General features: G+C 27.3%; 1 protein-coding gene and 1 long non-coding RNA gene across 4 annotated transcripts in view; one reads left to right on the forward strand and one right to left on the reverse strand.

The window, feature by feature from the left end:
* The window catches only part of mam (neurogenic protein mastermind), a 217,808-nt gene that overhangs the window by 140,074 nt on the left and 55,717 nt on the right, over nucleotides 1-22,017 (forward strand). For 2 of the 3 annotated variants that reach the window (XM_075313498.1, XM_075313499.1), the window contains exon 3: nucleotides 12,668-14,824. In XM_075313498.1, coding sequence (XP_075169613.1) covers nucleotides 12,668-14,824 — 2,157 coding nt within the window. Of the gene's footprint in view, nucleotides 1-12,097; nucleotides 12,570-12,667; nucleotides 14,825-22,017 lie in introns of all 3 variants that reach the window. The other variant, XM_075313500.1, reaches the window with a different exon arrangement.
* LOC142241717 (uncharacterized) lies at nucleotides 607-16,713 on the reverse strand. The gene is made up of 3 exons (XR_012723776.1): nucleotides 16,636-16,713; nucleotides 920-1,121; nucleotides 607-832 (listed from the first exon to the last, which is right to left on the reverse strand). It is a non-coding gene; the product is annotated as an uncharacterized LOC142241717 (long non-coding RNA).

Consider the following 22,017-nt stretch of genomic DNA (forward strand, 5'->3'; position numbering starts at 1 on the left):
TTACCTTCATGAATTTATTTTTCCAAAAATATGCCATATAGCTGGATTACATATGAAAATCTCCAGATATTTTTACTCTGAAGCAACTTCAAGGTTCTTTTTATGAACATATCCTTCTACAAATATTAGTGATCTGATAATAATGAGAAATGCATGATGCAAAATTCTATATCTCTTTTTGCCCTATAATTTGAAATTTATTTCATAGGAAATTTCTTTAAACTTTTACAACCATTAGCAAGTCAAGGATGATATTTTAATATGTCATATACTCTTGCATCGTGGAAGACAGGACGTTTTAATGGAAATAGTCCTCCTACATTATCGATTGTTCAGTGAATTGCATTAATTTCAATGGAAAATTCTTTTTCATCATACAATCACTTATATGTCAATGGTGGTACACTCAAAGCAAAAAAAGAAAAAAAATGGAACTAAACCTGAAAGGGGAAAAATTTTAACGTAGTAAAAAAATAAATTTTTTATTAGCGAAATTTATTATTAAAGAAAAAAAGTTATTATCGCATAACTAAATTGTAATAGAATTAGAAATTGCTTTAATATCATAAATATTTTAAATTTTTAACAGAAAATTCCTTATAAATAATAATGCAAAATTTATCAATTTAGTAATTTTACAAAATCTGCAAAGTTTTACATTTACCCCCATATCGAAAAAGTACAAATTACTGTGATAAACCTTCAGTTAATTCTTTTGACTATATGTTAAAGTGGCAGCCCGATTTATTTTCAGGTTCACTTAGGCTATTCAGTCCATTTTGATCTTTTGGACTATGGGCATCAAGTGTGTATTGGATCCTCATTCGAATTTCTTAAAAATTGAAAAAAAATCAGATTTTGTGAAAATAAATACATCCAGCATTATTAAAATTTTTAATATTCTTTAAAAATCTCTCACCAATGATGCCCACTTGTATTATCATTAAAATTCTGTTATTAACAGTTCTCTGTTTTTTTAGAGTGTATAGACTTTATCTATTATCTCCCTGATGGGAACAAAACTTTATTGTTCTCTCTCTCTCTCCCTCTCCCAGTGAACAAGTGGTAGGTAGTCATAGTTTATCATTCTCATCACTCTAGTCGCCATCACTATTAGTGTCCTAGCAAACAGCAGCAGCAGCAGCAGCATCATCATCATCATTAAAAATAGAAAAAAATATACATGTAAGGTTTTATTGAAAATATATGAACAATCTTCCATCAAACTGGCTAAGACAAACAAGCACTAAATTGAAATTGTAAGATCCTTGTCATATGTATGCGTTAATATGGGTAGATTTTACCATATTCAAAGAATTTTCTTTAGTTCTTCATATTCACATTGTCGAGAAGATTGTAGAGAGACTAACCAAATATCCAGAATGAACAAATCTCATCCATAGAAGAATTTAAAATATTTAGTTTTAGGCTAATACTAACTGGGATTTGTAGAGGAAAATTTTGTGGTGAAATCTATAAAGTGTGGATATTGAAATGGGTGAAAAATAGAAAATGTGTAGTGGTATAATAGACAAAATAGATAAATTATACGAAACATGTAAGGAAAGTCTAAAGTCGGGCGGGGCCGACTATACCACTTTGTAAATCCACATTTTCGATACCATATGAAATCCGTCCAATGTGTTGGATGCTATATGCACCCATACACATATATTCTGTATATCTGATCTGGACAGAGTTCTACAATACTTGAAGATTTTACATTTAAGTCGGCTAATGCGCTGAAGTGGAACACAATGTTAGTAAAAAACAAGTAAGAAAGTCTAAAGTCGGGCGGGGCCGACTATATTATACCCTGCTCTTTGTAAATCTAAATTTTCGATACCATATCACATCCGTCAAAAGTGTTGGGGGCTATATATAAAGGTTTGTCCCAAATACATACATTTAAATATCACTCGATCTGGACAGAATTTGATAGACTTCTACAAAATCTATAGACTCAAAATTTAAGTCGGCTAACGCACTAGGGTGGAACACAATGTTAGTAAAAAAATATGGGAAACGTTTAAATCTGAAGCAGTTTTGAGTAAACTTCGCAAAAAAAAATATCGCTCGATATATATGTATTAGAAGTTTGGAAAATTAGAGTCATTTTTACAACTTTTCGACTAAGCAGTGGCGATTTTACAAGGAAAATGTTGGTATTTTGACCATTTTTGTCGAAATCAGAAAACATATTTATGGGAGCTATATCTAAATCTGAACCGATTTCAACAAAATTTGGCACCCATAGCTACAAAGCTAATTCTACTCCCTGTGCAAAATTTCAACTAAATCGGAGCAAAAAATTGGACTCTGTGGTCATACGAGTGTAAATCGGGCGAAAACTATATATGAGAGCTATATCTAAATCTGAACCGATTTCAACCGAATTTAGCAAGCATAGCTACAATGCTAATTCTACTCCTTGTGCAAAGTTTCAATTAAATCGGAGTAAAAGATTGGCCACTGTGATCATATGAGTGTAAATCGGGCGAACGATATATATGGGAGCTATATATAAATCTGAACCGATTTCAACCAAATTTGGCACGCATAGCTACAATGCTAATTCTACTCCCTGTGCAAAATTTCAACCAAATTGGGATAATACTCTGCCTTCTGGGACCGTATTAGTCCATATCGGGCGAAAGATATATGGGAGCTATATCTAAATCTGAACCGATTTCAATAAAATTTGGCACACTTGACAATAGTACTAATTGTTCTTCTTGTGCCAAATTTTAAACAAATTAGGTTAAAACTCTGGCTTCTGGGGCCATATAAGTCCATATCGGGCGAAATATATATATATATATATATATATATATATATATATATATATATATATATATATATATATATATATATATATATATATATATATATATATATATATATATATATATATATATATATATATATATATATATATATATATATATATATATATATATATATATATATATATATATATATATATACTAATTGTTCTTCTTGTGCAAAATTTTAAACAAATTAGGTTAAAACTCTGGCTTCTGGGGCCATATAAGTCCATATCGGGCGATATATATATATATATATATATATGGGAGCTATACCTAAATCTGAACCGATTTCTTCTAAAATCAATAGGGATCTATTCTGAGCCAAAACACATACTTGTGCCAAATTTGAAGTCGGTTGGACTAAAACTGCGACCTAGACTTTGATTACAAAAATGTGTTCACGGACAGACGGACAGACGGACATCGCTATATCGGCTCAAGAGCCCACCCTGAGCATTTTTGCCAAAGACACCATGTGTCTATCTCGTCTCCTTCTGGGTGTTGCAAACATATGCACTAACTTATAATACCCTGTTCCACAGTGTGGAGCAGGGTATAAATACGAAACATTTAAATATGAACCAATTTTGAGGCAACTTAAAAGTGTATTTATGATTTATTCGTCGATAGATATGTATTAGAAATAAAGGAAAATTTGAGTCATTTTTACAAGTTTTCTACTTAGCAGTGGCGATTTTATATGGAAAATGTGAGTATTTTGGCCATTTTTGACGAAATCAGAAAAACATATATATGGGAGCTATATGTAAATCTGAACCGATTTCAACGAAATTCGACACACTTGATTACACTACTAATTGTACTCCTAGTGCAAAATTTCATCCAAATTGGGCTAAAACTCTGGCTTCTGGAGCCATATAGGTCCATATCGGGCGAAATATATATATGGGAGCTATATCTAAATCTGAACCGATTTCAATAAAATTTAGCACACTTGACTACACTACTAATTGTACTCCTAGTGCAAAATTTCATCCAAATTGGGCTAAAACTCTGGCTTCTGGGGCCATATAGGTCCATATCGGGCGAAATATATATATGGGAGCTATATGTAAATCTGAACCGATTTCAACGAAATTCGACACACTTGATTACACTACTAATTGTACTCCTAGTGCAAAATTTCATCCAAATTGGGCTAAAACTTTGGCTTCTGGGGCCATATAAGTCAATATCGGGCGAAAGATATATATGGAAACTATATCTAAATCTGAACCGATTTCTTCCAAAATCAATAGGGTTCTATTCTGAGCCAAAACACATACTTGTGCCAAATTTGAAATCGATTGGACTTAAATTGCGACCTAGACTTTGATTACGGACAGACGGACATGGCTAGATCGACTCAGGGACCCATCCTGAGCATTATTGCCAAAGACACCATGTGTCTATCTCGTCTCCTTCTGGGTGTTGCAAACATATGCACTAAAAAAAAATTAAATGAAAAAATTAAAAAAATTAATTTAAATTAAATAAAAAATTTAATTAAAAAATTTTAAAAAATAATAAAAAATATTTTAATATTATATGGCGTTATTGGAGCGTTTGAAGGTCGAAATCGCGGCAAAACGGCCCCATGGTTAGGTTATGTGGCAGCCCGATGTATCAGACTCACTTAGACTATTCAGTCCATTGTGATACCACAGTGGTGAACTTCTCTCTTATCACTGAGTGCTGCCCGATTCCATGTTAAGCTCAATGACAAGGGACCTCCTTTTTATAGCCGAGTCCGAACGGCGTTCCACATTTCAGTGAAACCACTTAGAGAAGCTTTGAAATCCTCAGAAATGTCACCAGCATTACCGAGGTGGGATAATCCACCGCTGAAAAACTTTTTTTGGTGTTCGGTCGTAGCAGGAATAGAACCCACGACCTTGTGTATGCAAGGCGGGCATGCTAACCATTGCACCACGGTGGCTCCATATGAAGAAGAAAAAAGTGTTGTTCCACCAAGACAACACACCGTGCCACAAGTCATTGAGAAGAATGGCAAAAATTCATGAATTGGGCTTCGAATTGCTTCCCCACCCACCGTATTCTCCAGATCTGGCCCCCAGCGACTTTTTCTTGTTCTCAGACCTCAAAAGGATGCTCGCAGAGAAAAAAATTGGCTGCAATGAAGAGGTGATCGCCGAAACTGAGGCCTATTTTGAGGCAAAACCGAAGGAGTACTACCAAAATGATATCAACAAATTGGAAAGTCGTTATGATCGTTGCATCGCTCTTGAAGGGAACTATGTTGAATAATAAAAACGAATTTTGACAAAAAAAATGTGTTTTTCTTTGTTAGACCGGGGACTTATCAGCCAACCTGTTAGATCGACTCAGGGACCCATCCTGAGCATTATTGCCAAAGACACCATGTGTCTATCTCGTCTACTTCTGGGTGTTGCAAACATATGCACTAACTTATAATACCCTGTTCCACAGTATGGCGCAGGGTATAAAAATTAAATGAAAAAAAAAAATTAAATTAAATTATGCACTAACTTATAATACCCTGTTCCACAGTATGGCGCAGGGTATAAAAATTAAATGAAAAAAAAAATTTAATTAAATTAAATAAAAAATTTAATTAAATTAAAATTTTTAAAAAATAAAATAATATAAAAGTATTAATTTTTTTTTAATTAAAAAAATATTTTAATATTAAAACTAGTATAAAACTAAATTTATTATATTGTACTTATTTTAATTTTATTATATATTAATCTAAAATAAAATTATTTTATTTTTTTACACAATTTATTTTTTTTTTATTAAAAAAATAGTTTTTAAATTGAAAAAAAAAAAATATATTATAAAATTAAGATTAGTACAATACTAAATTTACTATACTAAAATAATATAATAATATATACTATTTAAAATAAAATCATTTTATTTATTTTTTATTTTTTTTACACATATTCCTTTAGTTCTTCATATTCACATTGTCGAGAAGATTGTAAAGAGACTAAACAAATAGTTTTTTAAAATTAAAAATAAACAAAAAACCTTTTTAATATTAAGACTAGTATAATACTATTTGCGATATGTTGTACTTAATTTAATTATATAATATATTTTGACATAAAACTTTTTTATTTTTTTATTTTTTACATATATTCCTTTAGTTTTCTTCATTTATTTATTAATTACATTTTCAATAAGATTATAAATATAATTGTAAGCTTTGACTAGTTTTCTTCATATTCACACGGTCAAGGGTCAAAATAAATTAGAAAATAAATTAGAAACAAAATAAATAAATAAAATTTATAAAAAATAAAATAAAATTATTTTTATTTTATTTTATTTTATGTTTTTACATTTTAAAATTAAAAAAACAATTTTAATATTAAAACTATTAACTATTAAATTTAATATATATTGTACTTATATTAATTTAATTATATATTATTTTAAAATAATTTTTTTTTAAGATAGTTTAATGTACTTTTTTGATTAATTTTTTTTTTTTGAAACCACCTTAATATCACAATATCCATACCAGAAGTTATTTTATCTTCTTGTTCTTGTACGCTTTTGTGTATTTTTTATCCATAGAAGAAACACAAAGAGAAAATTAAATGTAATTTAACTTTTTATGACTCCATTGGTAATAAAAAGCAAAAGAATTCTGTTGTTATTCCTATAAAGAGTTCACCTTGGTTGGTCGATACTTTAGTTGTGAAGCTAAAGCGACTACAATTTTAATGAAACTAATCGACAAGTGTTGCCATAGTTAAGTAAAGCTTTGCCTTGGAGAACCTCCACATTAAAATTGAGGCATCTCACCCCGCCAGATAATAGTCAAGTATCTGGCGGGGTGAGAAGCCTCAATTTTAATGTGCATCATATTTTCATGTAACTACAAATAAATTAAATTAAGCCGAATTACATTTAGTTGAAAAAAATAATTAATAATTAAAAATACCTTGCCTTCTCACTGAGTAGACTCCGCATTGCGAAAACTGTTTCTTACGAGATGTTGTGTTTTTTGTTTTTTTTTTTTTTGGTTTTTGTCCAAATCAATCCACAAATTTTCATCTTGCCCTCAAAGTTCCTCAACTCAACTCAATATCAAATCATTATGTTTCGGTCTAATTTTGCCATCTGTTTTTAGTTTTCATTAGGAAAGAAATGCTCTATATTTTGTTTGATACACTCAAAACAGGCCATTTCATAAAGATAATAATAAATATTTATTTCCATTTCGGATCGAATGGCCTGCAGACAAATCTATTGAGATGTTTTTGATACACATGAACATTTTCATTTGTACGTCTGTTTTTGGTTGTTTTTTGCTCCCATTACCATATTGTTTTGGCTAATTGTATTGTTGGTCGACTTATGGTCACACGGGTTGGGCGGTATGGGTTGGTCATCTATAATTATTTTTGGGTGTTCATATTTTTTTCAGCTATGCTTTGCTTATTAGTATTTGGTATTTTAGGATTGTTAAAAAAATATATTTGCTAAAGTAATTTGCTAATTATCCATAGGCATTTGCTTCATGCAAATGGGAATGGGAATAAATATGACAAAAAATTAAAAATAAGACATCAAGATGAAAAGAGACGTATCGATTCTCCTATGAAATTAAAAAGTAAAATTTAATTTAATACATTCTTTAAATTTGAAGAAGTATTATTTTTTAATTAAAAGAAATATAATTTTTTGTTTGTTTACTGCTTACTTTCCTAATTACGCACCTACTTACACAACTACCTCCATGCATAATCACTTATTCTCATACCAAAGCGAGCTGCTTTTTACCTGACCAAGTCATTTAAGTCGTAAATAGCTTCTCATTATTAAAGTATTTATCGCATTGAAAAATCTTCTTTAAAAGTTGTTTAGACTAATACGCCTAATTTGATTAAGGACTTTTAATTTTGCGGTTTTCATTCTCTCCAACACTACCCCACAATGACAAATATCCAATGCATTTTTGCCACCTGGCTGAGACCGTTTTGTGCTCCTCTTAATTCTCACAAAGAATTCTTTTGCCACCATAAACCACAAAACTAATTAAGCATATCTTAGGAGATATATATGTGGGCAAACTGTATGGCCGCTCCTATCTGTGTGAAGAGTAAAATTCTTATGAATTTTGTAGGCAGGTATTTTGTAAATCTTATCCAACCAAATCACAAATCGAATTTTGTGAAAAATCAATTTGGTATTATTTACAACAAAAAAAAAAAAAAAAAACTTTAATGGGAAAATTAAACAAATTAAATACGAGTATTGCAATAAGTAAACAATGCAATGGTATTGCAAATATGCATTAATAGACTGGTGCTGCGGACATATTTGGTTTAAAATATGATTGCAAATCTTTTAAGTATAAATGTTTTAATGTCAATTAAATTTTATTTTATTTCATTTCATTTCATATGATTTCATTCCATTTAATTTAATTTCATTTCTCATTTCATTTCATATCATATCATATCATATCATATCATATCATATCATATCATATCATATCATATCATATCATATCATATCATATCATATCATATCATATCATATCATATCATATCATATCATATCATATCATATCATATCATATCATATCATATCATATCATATCATATCATATCATATCATATCATATCATATCATATCATATCATATCATATCATATCATATCATATCATATCATATCATATCATATCATATCATATCATATCATATCATATCATATCATATCATATCATATCATATCATATCATATCATATCATATCATATCATATCATATCATATCATATCATATCATATCATATCATATCATTTGATTTAATTTAATTTAATTTAATTTAATTTAATTTAATTTAATTTAATTTAATTTAATTTAATTTAATTTAATTTAATTTAATTTAATTTAATTTAATTTAATTTAATTTAATTTAATTTAATTTAATTTAATTTAATTTAATTTAATTTAATTTAATTTAATTTAATTTAATTTAATTTAATTTAATTTAATTTAATTTAATTTAATTTAATTTAATTTAATTTAATTTAATTTAATTTAATTTAATTTAATTTAATTTAATTTAATTTAATTTAATTTAATTTAATTTAATTTAATTTAATTTAATTTAATTTAATTTAATTTAATTTAATTTAATTTAATTTAATTTAATTTAATTTAATTTAATTTAATTTAATTTAATTTAATTTAATTTAATTTAATTTAATTTAATTTAATTTAATTTAATTTAATTTAATTTAATTTAATTTAATTTAATTTAATTTAATTTAATTTAATTTAATTTAATTTAATTTAATTTAATTTAATTTAATTTAATTTAATTTAATTTAATTTAATTTAATTTAATTTAATTTAATTTAATTTAATTTAATTTAATTTAATTTAATTTAATTTAATTTAATTTAATTTAATTTAATTTAATTTAATTTAATTTAATTTAATTTAATTTAATTTAATTTAATTTAATTTAATTTAATTTAATTTAATTTAATTTAATTTAATTTAATTTAATTTAATTTAATTTAATTTAATTTAATTTAATTTAATTTAATTTAATTTAATTTAATTTAATTTAATTTAATTTAATTTAATTTAATTTAATTTAATTTAATTTAATTTAATTTAATTTAATTTAATTTAATTTAATTTAATTTAATTTAATTTAATTTAATTTAATTTAATTTAATTTAATTTAATTTAATTTAATTTAATTTAATTTAATTTAATTTAATTTAATTTAATTTAATTTAATTTAATTTAATTTAATTTAATTTAATTTAATTTAATTTAATTTAATTTAATTTAATTTAATTTAATTTAATTTAATTTAATTTAATTTAATTTAATTTAATTTAATTTAATTTAATTTAATTTAATTTAATTTAATTTAATTTAATTTAATTTAATTTAATTTAATTTAATTTAATTTAATTTAATTTAATTTAATTTAATTTAATTTAATTTAATTTAATTTAATTTAATTTAATTTAATTTAATTTAATTTAATTTAATTTAATTTAATTTAATTTAATTTAATTTAATTTAATTTAATTTAATTTAATTTAATTTAATTTAATTTAATTTAATTTAATTTAATTTAATTTAATTTAATTTAATTTAATTTAATTTAATTTAATTTAATTTAATTTAATTTAATTTAATTTAATTTAATTTAATTTAATTTAATTTAATTTAATTTAATTTAATTTAATTTAATTTAATTTAATTTAATTTAATTTAATTTAATTTAATTTAATTTAATTTAATTTAATTTAATTTAATTTAATTTAATTTAATTTAATTTAATTTAATTTAATTTAATTTAATTTAATTTAATTTAATTTAATTTAATTTAATTTAATTTAATTTAATTTAATTTAATTTAATTTAATTTAATTTAATTTAATTTAATTTAATTTAATTTAATTTAATTTAATTTAATTTAATTTAATTTAATTTAATTTAATTTAATTTAATTTAATTTAATTTAATTTAATTTAATTTAATTTAATTTAATTTAATTTAATTTAATTTAATTTAATTTAATTTAATTTAATTTAATTTAATTTAATTTAATTTAATTTAATTTAATTTAATTTAATTTAATTTAATTTAATTTAATTTAATTTAATTTAATTTAATTTAATTTAATTTAATTTAATTTAATTTAATTTAATTTAATTTAATTTAATTTAATTTAATTTAATTTAATTTAATTTAATTTAATTTAATTTAATTTAATTTAATTTAATTTAATTTAATTTAATTTAATTTAATTTAATTTAATTTAATTTAATTTAATTTAATTTAATTTAATTTAATTTAATTTAATTTAATTTAATTTAATTTAATTTAATTTAATTTAATTTAATTTAATTTAATTTAATTTAATTTAATTTAATTTAATTTAATTTAATTTAATTTAATTTAATTTAATTTAATTTAATTTAATTTAATTTAATTTAATTTAATTTAATTTAATTTAATTTAATTTAATTTAATTTAATTTAATTTAATTTAATTTAATTTAATTTAATTTAATTTAATTTAATTTAATTTAATTTAATTTAATTTAATTTAATTTAATTTAATTTAATTTAATTTAATTTAATTTAATTTAATTTAATTTAATTTAATTTAATTTAATTTAATTTAATTTAATTTAATTTAATTTAATTTAATTTAATTTAATTTAATTTAATTTAATTTAATTTAATTTAATTTAATTTAATTTAATTTAATTTAATTTAATTTAATTTAATTTAATTTAATTTAATTTAATTTAATTTAATTTAATTTAATTTAATTTAATTTAATTTAATTTAATTTAATTTAATTTAATTTAATTTAATTTAATTTAATTTAATTTAATTTAATTTAATTTAATTTAATTTAATTTAATTTAATTTAATTTAATTTAATTTAATTTAATTTAATTTAATTTAATTTAATTTAATTTAATTTAATTTAATTTAATTTAATTTAATTTAATTTAATTTAATTTAATTTAATTTAATTTAATTTAATTTAATTTAATTTAATTTAATTTAATTTAATTTAATTTAATTTAATTTAATTTAATTTAATTTAATTTAATTTAATTTAATTTAATTTAATTTAATTTAATTTAATTTAATTTAATTTAATTTAATTTAATTTAATTTAATTTAATTTAATTTAATTTAATTTAATTTAATTTAATTTAATTTAATTTAATTTAATTTAATTTAATTTAATTTAATTTAATTTAATTTAATTTAATTTAATTTAATTTAATTTAATTTAATTTAATTTAATTTAATTTAATTTAATTTAATTTAATTTAATTTAATTTAATTTAATTTAATTTAATTTAATTTAATTTAATTTAATTTAATTTAATTTAATTTAATTTAATTTAATTTAATTTAATTTAATTTAATTTAATTTAATTTAATTTAATTTAATTTAATTTAATTTAATTTAATTTAATTTAATTTAATTTAATTTAATTTAATTTAATTTAATTTAATTTAATTTAATTTAATTTAATTTAGTTTAATTTAATTTAATTTAATTTAATTTAATTTAATTTTATAATATCGCCCATTTGAAATTGAATTTTTTCACGGCAACCAAACCAAAATGTAACAAATTTTATATAAGTGAAACAAATGGAGACTGTGATACAACAAACCAGCCAACTAAAGCATTCCACCAACAAAGCTATTAAATATAATGCAAATTGTTAATGCAATAATTTTTTTTCTCGACTAGAACGTTAAAAAGAAAATTAATCAAAAACATCCCAAACCAAAAACCTACAAACCAAAGAACATAAAAACAAAAACAACCATTATAATTTTACTAAAATCCATAAACAAACAAATAAAACAATCAAACCATGAAAGACTTTAAAAATCAACAAAGAATGTGCAGCAAACAAAAATTATTAAAAACACAATTGCGACGACATTTACGAAGACTATAAAGGAAAAGCTTAAACTCTAAGCGGAAACGGATATAAAAAACTACGCATCAGTTCTAAGTCATAAAGCAAAGGGGCTTGAAAAGCTTGTCAGCATAAAGGCTTGATACTTAAAGATAGAGCTTAAGAAAATTGGAGTCATATTAAAGAGACTTTGATCGAATAAAGCTTCAAAAGCATTAATTAGCAACGCTCGCCATCTAACTTTCGATAACTTAGTGAATCTCAAAAGCTGTTAAAACTATTTTAATGAATATTTGGGTAATATATGCCATTTTATTTATTTAAATAAATTTAATGTTAAAATTATAATTTTTTTTTTGACATTTAAAAATTTTTTTCTGTTGTTCTCATTGCAGCAACAAAAATTCTTAAAAAGACCCGCTGACGATGCCGACAATGGTGCCGAAAATTTCGAACCACCCCATAAGTTGCCCAATAACAACAACAACAATAATAACAACAACACCACCAACAACAGCAATAACAATAATAATAACAACAATAACAATGGCTCAGAGAATCTAAAATTCTCTGTGGAAATAGTCCAACAATTGGAGTTCACCACATCGGCGGCTAATTCGCAACCCCAGCAGATTAGCACCAATGTCACTGTAAAAGCTCTAACCAATACCTCCGTTAAAAGTGAACCCGGTGTAGGGGCCAGTGGTCCAGGTGGTGGTGGTGGTCCAGCTGGTGCCGCCGGTCCCGGTGGTGCCAGCGGTCCAGGTGGTCCCCAAGGCTCTGGCACTGGTGGCAGTGGAGTTGGCGGCGGCATTGGCAATGATGGTAATAATCAAAACAATCGCGGTGGCATGCATATGGGTAGTGGTGGTGCAGGTGGCGGTGGTGGCAGCGGTATTCCAGGAGGGGGAGGTGGAGTTTCCAACAATGGCCCTAATTTAATGGGAGGTCATAATATGAATGCAACGCAACAGCAGCAACAAAAGACCAATATGGGTGGTCTAGGCAATTTGGTGGAGTGTAAACGCGAACCCGGGGATCATGATTTCCCCGATTTGGCCGGCTTGGACAAGGATGGTGGGGCTAGTAGTAATTTCCCTGGCTTTCCCGAATTCATGGCCGACGATACTGCCGAAGGCAATGAAACCTTCAAGGATCTCATTAATGACTTGCAGGATTTCAATCCAGGCTTTTTGGATGCTCTCGACGAGAAGCCGTTAATGGATATCAAAACAGAGGATGGCATTAAGGTGGAGCCGCCCAATGTTCAGGCTTTGATTGACAGCCTGAATGTCAAGTCCGAAAATGCCATGGCCCAATTCAGTGCAGCCTTTGGTGGGCCCAATTCAGGTGGTCCCAATGTGGTGGGTGGCAATGGAGGCGGCGGAGGCATGGGCGGTCCCATGGGTGGCATGGGAGGTCCCAATAATGATCCTCAAGGTATGAACAAAATGCGTTCTCAGTTCCAGAACGGGCCCAATTCAGGACCCATGTCTGAATTATCATTGGCCGCCCAAACCCTTAAGCAAATGGCCGAACAACATCAACACAAAAGTGCCATGGGTGGCATGAATTTCCCCAGACCCCCTATGCATCAAGGCCAACAGAACCAATTGATGGGAGGCGGTGGTGGTGCTGGTGGGGGACCCAATGGACGCTATAACGATTATGTTGGAGGATTTGGAGGGCCCAATGATTTCATGCAGGGACCCAACGGGCCCCAACAACACCCGCAACATCAGAATATCCCACCTCAATTCCAACAAAAGAGCCAGGGTGGTCCCGGCGGTGGTCCCATGGGCGGCAGTGGTGTCAACCAATCGTTCCTTGATATCAAACAGGAACTCTACTATTCCTCCCAACAAAATGAATTCGATCTCAAACGTCTTCAGCATCAGCAACAAATGCAGCAGCAACAGCAGCAGCAACAACAACAGCAGCATATGTCTCAAGCCAATATGGGCAAAATGGGTCCCAATGGTCCCATGGGTGTTGGGAATTTCCCAAAACCCAATGGACCCGGGCAACAGCAATCTCAAACACAAAATCCCACACAACAACCCCAATACTCGCCCTATAATTCAGCCATGGGACCCGGTAGTGGTGGTGGAGCGGGCCCCGGTGCTGGTTCTCAAGGTTCAGCGGGACCCAACTTTATGCAAGGACCACCACGTGGTCCTGGTGTGGTTGGTCCAAATCCAGGTGGCCCATCAAATGGTCCACCCAATATGTCACCCGTTCAACAACAACAACAACAGCAATCACAACAACAACAACCGCAGCAACCAGGAAATGTTCGTGGAGGTCCGAATTCCCAATCAAATGCTCCAAATATGGGTAATGCTGGTCCCAATGTCAACAATCAAAATGTTCCGAATACGGGTCCGAATGTTGGCGGACCCGGCAGTGGACCAACATCACAACAAGGTAATCCAAATATGCCTCAACAACAACAACAACAGTCACAGCAACAAACTACCACCACTACGCTGCAAATGAAACAGACCCAGCAATTGCACATCAGTCAACAGGGTGGGGCACATGGTATACAGGTAAGTTTCGAAGATTTTTATAATTTTTTTTGGTATGGTAGAAAACATTAAATGGGCAATTGAGAGATCACCAATTTACTTGAACTTACTTTTATATGAAAGTACATTGGCTGTTCTGTAGGGTTTTCCTTTGAAGTGGTAAATTGTCACCCCCTAGTTGCTGTGGCACTAGTTCTCGTACTAGTTCATGAAGGAAAAACTCGTATGAAATTCAATAAATTTATTGGCCCATGGAATAGTTGAATATTTGAAGTTGAGCTAAATATTCTTGGTAGTCCTGGTGCGATGTTTGCATTGTGGAAATGTGAGACAGGGAGAGGCATGCGGACGGACGGACGGACGAACATGACGAATTTAACTTAAAACACTCAAACGTAATTTCTGTCTGTATATTTATGGGTTTCAATCACATGCTACGCACAAGAATTTTAAAATCTTTATAGGCTCTGAAATTTAAAATCAAATTCATATTTTGAATTTAACTTAAAAAACTCCAATTTAATTTAATTTAACTTAAAAAACTCCAACGTAATTTCTGTCTGTATATCTATGGGCTTCAATCACATGCTACGCACAAGAATTTTAAAATCTTTGTAGGCTCTGAAATTTAAAATCAAATTCATAACATTAACGAAAAATTACATAATATTTACGAATTTCATTTTTGTCCAATATAGTTATAGTCTTTAAGCACTTGCTGCTCACAAGAATTTTAGAATTTTCATAAGCTGTTCAATTTTAGAACCATATACATGATAATAACGAAAAATTGTATAATATTTACGAAATATTATTGACAAATTGGGTGTGAGGCGTTTTTATCACTAAACAATCCGTACTTGCCCTCTATTATAAAACTGTCTCCCATTTTTCCGAGTGTATATTGATAGTATTTCCTTGGTTTCCATTACCAATATGTTATATTTTTCTCTGGTTTTATGAATTCACCCCCCCCCCCCCTGATTGTGAACATCATTAAAAGTGTATCTAAATCTTCTTAACTACTTCGTCCTCTCTTTCCTCTATTATATTTCTTTCACATTTACTTTGTACAATGAATTTAAATTAGATTTTCTTCTCGAGCATTATTCTGGCTTTCTTTATGCGAAAAGATATCGTAAAACCAGTGTATTAAAAAAAACGAGAACTTTTAATGCAAAATGCATAGTAACTTCGTTTAAAAGTCAATGCGTACGAGCGATTTATCTCAATCACTTGGTTATTTTAAATACACTAGAAAAAAAAGAAATTGTAGGAAAAACTGTTTTCGAAAGAGGAATGATGATTAAATTAATTTAAATTAAAATATATGATATAAAATAAAATAAAATAAAATTAAATTATTTTATATATATTTTTTTATCTAATTATACAATTATTTTTCGAGCTTTATGGACAGATATAGATTAAGGAACATGGTTAATAGAGCCATTGAAAAGAAAACGCCAGATACAAATCTATACACGCCTGGACTGTACATGTTTCGGTTCGGGCGAATGAACCTTTCCACAGCCTTTTAGTATAGATCTGGCTGGGAGAGATAACTCAATTTTGGGCCCTTTATGCTAACTCCTTATGGAGAAAACGTTTGTTTTCTCCCAGCCAGATCTATACTAAAATTTCCCAAATGTTTTCTCCATAAGGAGTTACCATAAAGGGGCCAAAAGTGAGTTATCTCTCCCAGCCAGATCTATATTTTTTTTATTTAAATTGGGATTAGATGAAATTCAATTGGACTTCAGCTAATTTACATTAAATTTAAATTACTATAAATCCAATTACATTGTTCTTCGACTATAAATCATATTTACTTATTTGATTTAATTTGTTGTTGCTGGTACGTTGCTGCAAATTCCAGTGTATGGTAAACCGCGATAACTTGCCACTGGTTCAACATTTTATATTCGGTGAACGAATACATTAGCTTTGATTACACCAGAATTTATTTCTCGATTAATAAGAGAAAGAGAATGAGAGAGAGAGAGAGAGTTTATAGAATAACATAATAGAGTGGAACAAAATTGAAGGCTTTAACAAAAAGGTCACCAATGTTACCTTAAACTTAAATTAGAAATACAAATGTATTAATATCTAAAATAATACAATTTTCTTGAAATTTTTCAAAAATTTAATAATATTTGATGAACATTGGATTTGATTGAGACTTGTACTATATTCAGCTTAAATTCAAGGTATGTAAGTGTTTAGTTTGCAACATTGGTCAGTGAATGATAGTACAACCAGTCATTTAAATCATCTTCTTTATAAAGAGACTTTAAAATTTTATGTAATTATCATGTAGAAAATTATTAACTTCCCAATGCCCAATCCCGCCTTTAGGCGGGCTTCATTTAATAAGGAAGCTTTTAGTAAAACACACCTTAAGACAACAAAAATGGGTAAAATAAAAAGAAAACTTAGTTGAAACTGTTCAAGAGGCTTTGCAGCATATACTCGTACTGAATTTTACCGTAAAATATTTTGTTTTGTTTAGTTTTCTTGCTTTTGTGTCGTTATCATTAAAAATTTAATCAGCTGGCAAAAAAAAAAAATTGGGTCATTAGAGGGTTAAAGACAAATTCAATTAAGGCAATAGAATTTGTTTTTATAAAAAAAAAAAATAAAAATTAAAAAATTCACATTGAATTTCACCCTAATATCCACATTTATGCGATGGCCCATAAGGTATAATCCCCTACATATGTATGACTTTGTTACAAAGGTGAGAGCGAATGAATTTATTGTTTTGTGTCTCTCTTTTTGAATTTATATTTTCTTTGTTTCACCACAACAAATATGCCACTACAACCAAATAAAAAATAATGTTAAATTATTATTTAAGCTCTTTTTGGTTAACATTATCAATTACGTTAAATGACATTTTCATAAGCTGTTTTTGTTTTTTTTTTGGCACTCTGTCTGTTTGTTTGCCTTCTGTAATGGGGTCTTTTTAATGAATACTCATTGTGTGAGAAAATTTTGTTCTCTTGCCATTTTGTAAAGAATATTTCTCTCTCTCATCTACTCTCTCTCTCTCTCTCTCTTATCCCAATTTATTAGACTCTGTGAAAATGAGGTTTCTCAGTAATGGTGATTTTCGGTATTTGTTGGTGGGGTCATTGGGTGACTACTGAGATTGTGCATAATGAGTTAGTGTGAATGTTGGTGTTTTGCACACAAAGGCTATTGCAGGGGGTGGTGGTGGTGGTGAATGAGGCATATATTCTTCTACTACAAGAGTTCATGTATTCATTTCGAGTGGAATTATGTGTTGCCATTTGTGCTGTAGGTTTGTGTGAATGTTAGTCGTTTTGCTAAAGCGTACAAATCGTTATAGATTTACTGTCGTCATAATTTGAGTGCAAATTGTTTTTGCACATTGGGGTTAATAGCTTAGGGTGGCCAGATGTCTTGACAAAAGTTATCAAAGGAGTTTTCTTCGTTAGACACAGAAAAAAAGTAAACAGACAGAGACAGAAAAAAGTAAACTGTTCGAATATTAAACAAATTTGTACACCAGTTTTTAATATATACTTTTTACACAGAAAAAAAATTTCACGAAAATTTTTCCAATTAAAATCTTAATTGAGTTTTAAAAAATATTCAATTAAAAACTTAATTGATTCAACAAGTTTTTTAATTGAAATAAAAATCAATCACACAAATTAATAGTATCAATTAAATATTTAATTGGATCAATTAATTTTTTAATTGACTGTCAATTATTTTTTTAATTGATTTCTGTGATTGAAGACATTTCAATTAAAAAATTAATTGGATCAATTAATTTCGTGAATGAATCAGATTTTTTTTTTGTATGTAGCTACAATATACGAAACTACACCCTCTCGTATAAGAAAACTTGAACTAAAAATAAAGAAAAAAATAATTGCGACAAATCATGATCATTTTAATCATATAGTAGTTCATTTTTACTGTTCTTGGAAATCGTACAAAAAATGCCTTCTGCTTTCAGTTCACATTGAACTTAGGTGTAAGGTCATTAAACTTTATACCCACGTTTAGTTCATAAAATTTTTGAGTATTGGGAAAATTTCGGAAAAAAAATAATAAAATGTAATTACAAACCACTAATTTTTCCATTGTGCCAGGGTAAATTTGAAAGAAAAATTTACTAGCTATTATCTTGTTTTGAAAATTAATCGCAATAACATCACTGTACCAAAATTCAACCTGGCAACACTGGCGAAAATTGCACAGATAAGATGTTCTGGATAGAACATCAAAGTAACGGTATTGTGGATAGCTCATCCAGTACTAAATAAAAATAACAACTTCAATAAAAACTAAATTAAAATAATTTTAATTAAATTAGATTAGATGAAAAAAAGCTGATTAAATTAAACAAAATCTAATTATATTAAAAATTGTTTAATTAAAACATTAAAATGAATTGAAGTATATATAGGAATATTAGGTAAAATGGAATGAAATTAAATCCAACTAAATTACTTTAAATTAAATTAAAATAATTTACATACAATTTAATTGCTTTAAATTATACTAAATTTATTTAAATTGCGAAATTTTATATCCACATCTTTTTTATTTAATTTTAAAGTTCTTTCTCTCATCCAAAAATGTCCACAAATCATATTGATTATTTCCATTTTTAAACAAAATGGTCACCCAAATCTCTTTGGTATGCGAAAAATTTGTCAAACATACATATCAACCACAAAATTTACTATCAAAATGAACAAAAAAAAAAAAAATAATAAACATAACCTACTATACTCATCCCAACACCATACCAAAGTCATTGATACTCAACCCCTTTATAATAAACTCTGTAGATTGGACTCAAAACAAAAACATACACACGCACACACAAAAGAAACCTCGATAACACCTAAACCCAAACCCACCAACTGCATAAACAGATCAAGAATGTTACAACAGTAGCAAAAGCTACAACAGCAACAACATGATAGGAAATAAAGCAAACAAATCGAATTTAAATTAACATTACAGATTTGAGCAGTGTTTGCATACAGATATGGACAGACAGGCACACACATGCAACTATAATGGCATACTAAACTTTCAGAGTTTATGTAAATCAGAGAAAACAAAAACGTTCAATATCTCTCTAGCTTTCTCTGTGGTGCTGATATGAGAGAAAGAGAGAAAGAGTGCGTGTGAATGTGGGAGAATATACTTTACAAAAGTCAATATGAGCTGCTCCATCTGTTTTCTCTCCTTGGCTTTATAACATTGAGTTATTTCGTTTTATTTGGATCTGTGGTTTACATTTCACAATTTTTCACTCAAAAAATCTCTACTTAGAGTCATTTTTGAGTTTTTCTTTCTCACTTTTCACCACTGCTTCATTTGCTTTGCTTTTTCAGAGACCATAGTTATTTGCCTATAAAAGACTGGAATTTTGATATGTTTAGGACCCATAATGGCCACGAGTTTATGATAAACCGGTCATGCCTTTAGACTTAATTGCAATTATAACAACGGGTAGGTGTATAGTTAGTTAGGCTGGCAACACGAAGTTCCTTTATGCGGGTGGCAGGATGTTAAATGCTCACAATGTTCCTTTTTCTCTCCCTATGATTTCTGCCATTACACTCTGCTCAACAAATAATGAATGTATGTTTTCGTTATGAGTATAATGATGTTTTCAGTCATTATAATAATGATGTTGTAGGCAAAATTCATATAAATTCTAATTTTATGTTGTACGTATATGGCAGAAAGGTTAGCTAGAGGTGTGGGAAAAATAGAAAAGTGTGAGGGTTTAATTTACAAAATGTTACAAAACCATATGTTAATTTTTTCTAAAGCTATCTCTAGCCATGATATTTGAAAAAGGGGAGGAAAAATGTAAATTTCCCGAGACTTTGCTTTTGGAATTTTTGAAAAAAAGTCAAATATTAATAGAACAGAGATCCCAAATGTTGGGAGGACTTTCTTTCGAATTTCTAAATTAAATTCAATTCAAGTATAAGTCATCAATTTATTTAAACTAAATTCAATTAATATTTTTTTGTTTTTTTTTTGAAACATATTAACTTGAGTTAGGAGGTTAGGTTAGTTTGAAAGGAGAATCCCTTTAATAAAATTAAATATTACTTTGCTATCCTAAATATAATTAGTTCCAATTTAATGATCGAACCAATACTTGAAAAAAATATTTGTATCTAAATCTCCGTTGCATTCTTTCTAGCTTCTCTCCATATCTGTTTCATTCTTTTTCTACTCACAAAGAGATCTTGGAAATCACTATTCTCCTGGCTCTCATACTTCTCTTATCTATTCGATTTCGATAAAAACAAATTAGGCCTATTTTTAGTGAATTGTTTTTAATAAAATTACATATTTTTTAGTCATATTAAATATCATTAATTCCAATTTGAAAATGATCGAACCAATACTTGAGAAATTATTTTATCTAAATTTCTTCTCTCCATATCTTTTCCTTTCTTTTTCTACTTAACAATAGTTCTTGGGGACCACCATTCTCCTTGCTCTCATAGTACTCTCTCCGATTCGATTTCCATTTAATGAAATGTTAGGATCCTGTTGCTGTGTTATATGTCCGTGTACCGTATATGTGGTTCTCTATACATTTGTCTATATATATAGCTGTGCGAGTGTGTTTGTGTGTGTAACACACTATATCCAATAACAATACCATTCTTTGTTGTTCTGTTTGATTTGCCATGGTTATTGTAAAGTCCCTCCCATATAATGTTATTGTTAATGATTATGTCAATGATACGAGTTTCAAATATTAGTAGAATGTGTGTTAGAGAGATGTTTTAACAGCGATTAAATGAAGTAATTTTCATTTTAAATGAGCCAACGATAGTTGTGTTTTCTGAACTGTGTACCAAGTGAATGATGATAATTGAAGACATGAGTCATGACATGCTTAATGTGAAATAATACAAACCGAGAGGTGCTAATGATAATCAATTATTGAATTGTATAGAGTTATTGAAAACTGTTCTGGGTTCACTTGTTAAAATATTTTTATTGAAAAAAAATGCTGGAAACTCGTTTTGAAATACATATAATTTAATATAACATTAGAAAAACCTCTAAAGAAATTAATGTAATAAAATTGGCTACTCTATAGGGCAAAGATCCAAATAGTAATGTCCATAAGGCATTGCTATTTGACACATTAAGCTTCCACCCATACGTATACGTTATAC

This window comes from Haematobia irritans, chromosome 5 (genome assembly GCF_050003625.1).
Source record: "Haematobia irritans isolate KBUSLIRL chromosome 5, ASM5000362v1, whole genome shotgun sequence".
Lineage (NCBI taxonomy): Eukaryota > Metazoa > Arthropoda > Insecta > Diptera > Muscidae > Haematobia > Haematobia irritans.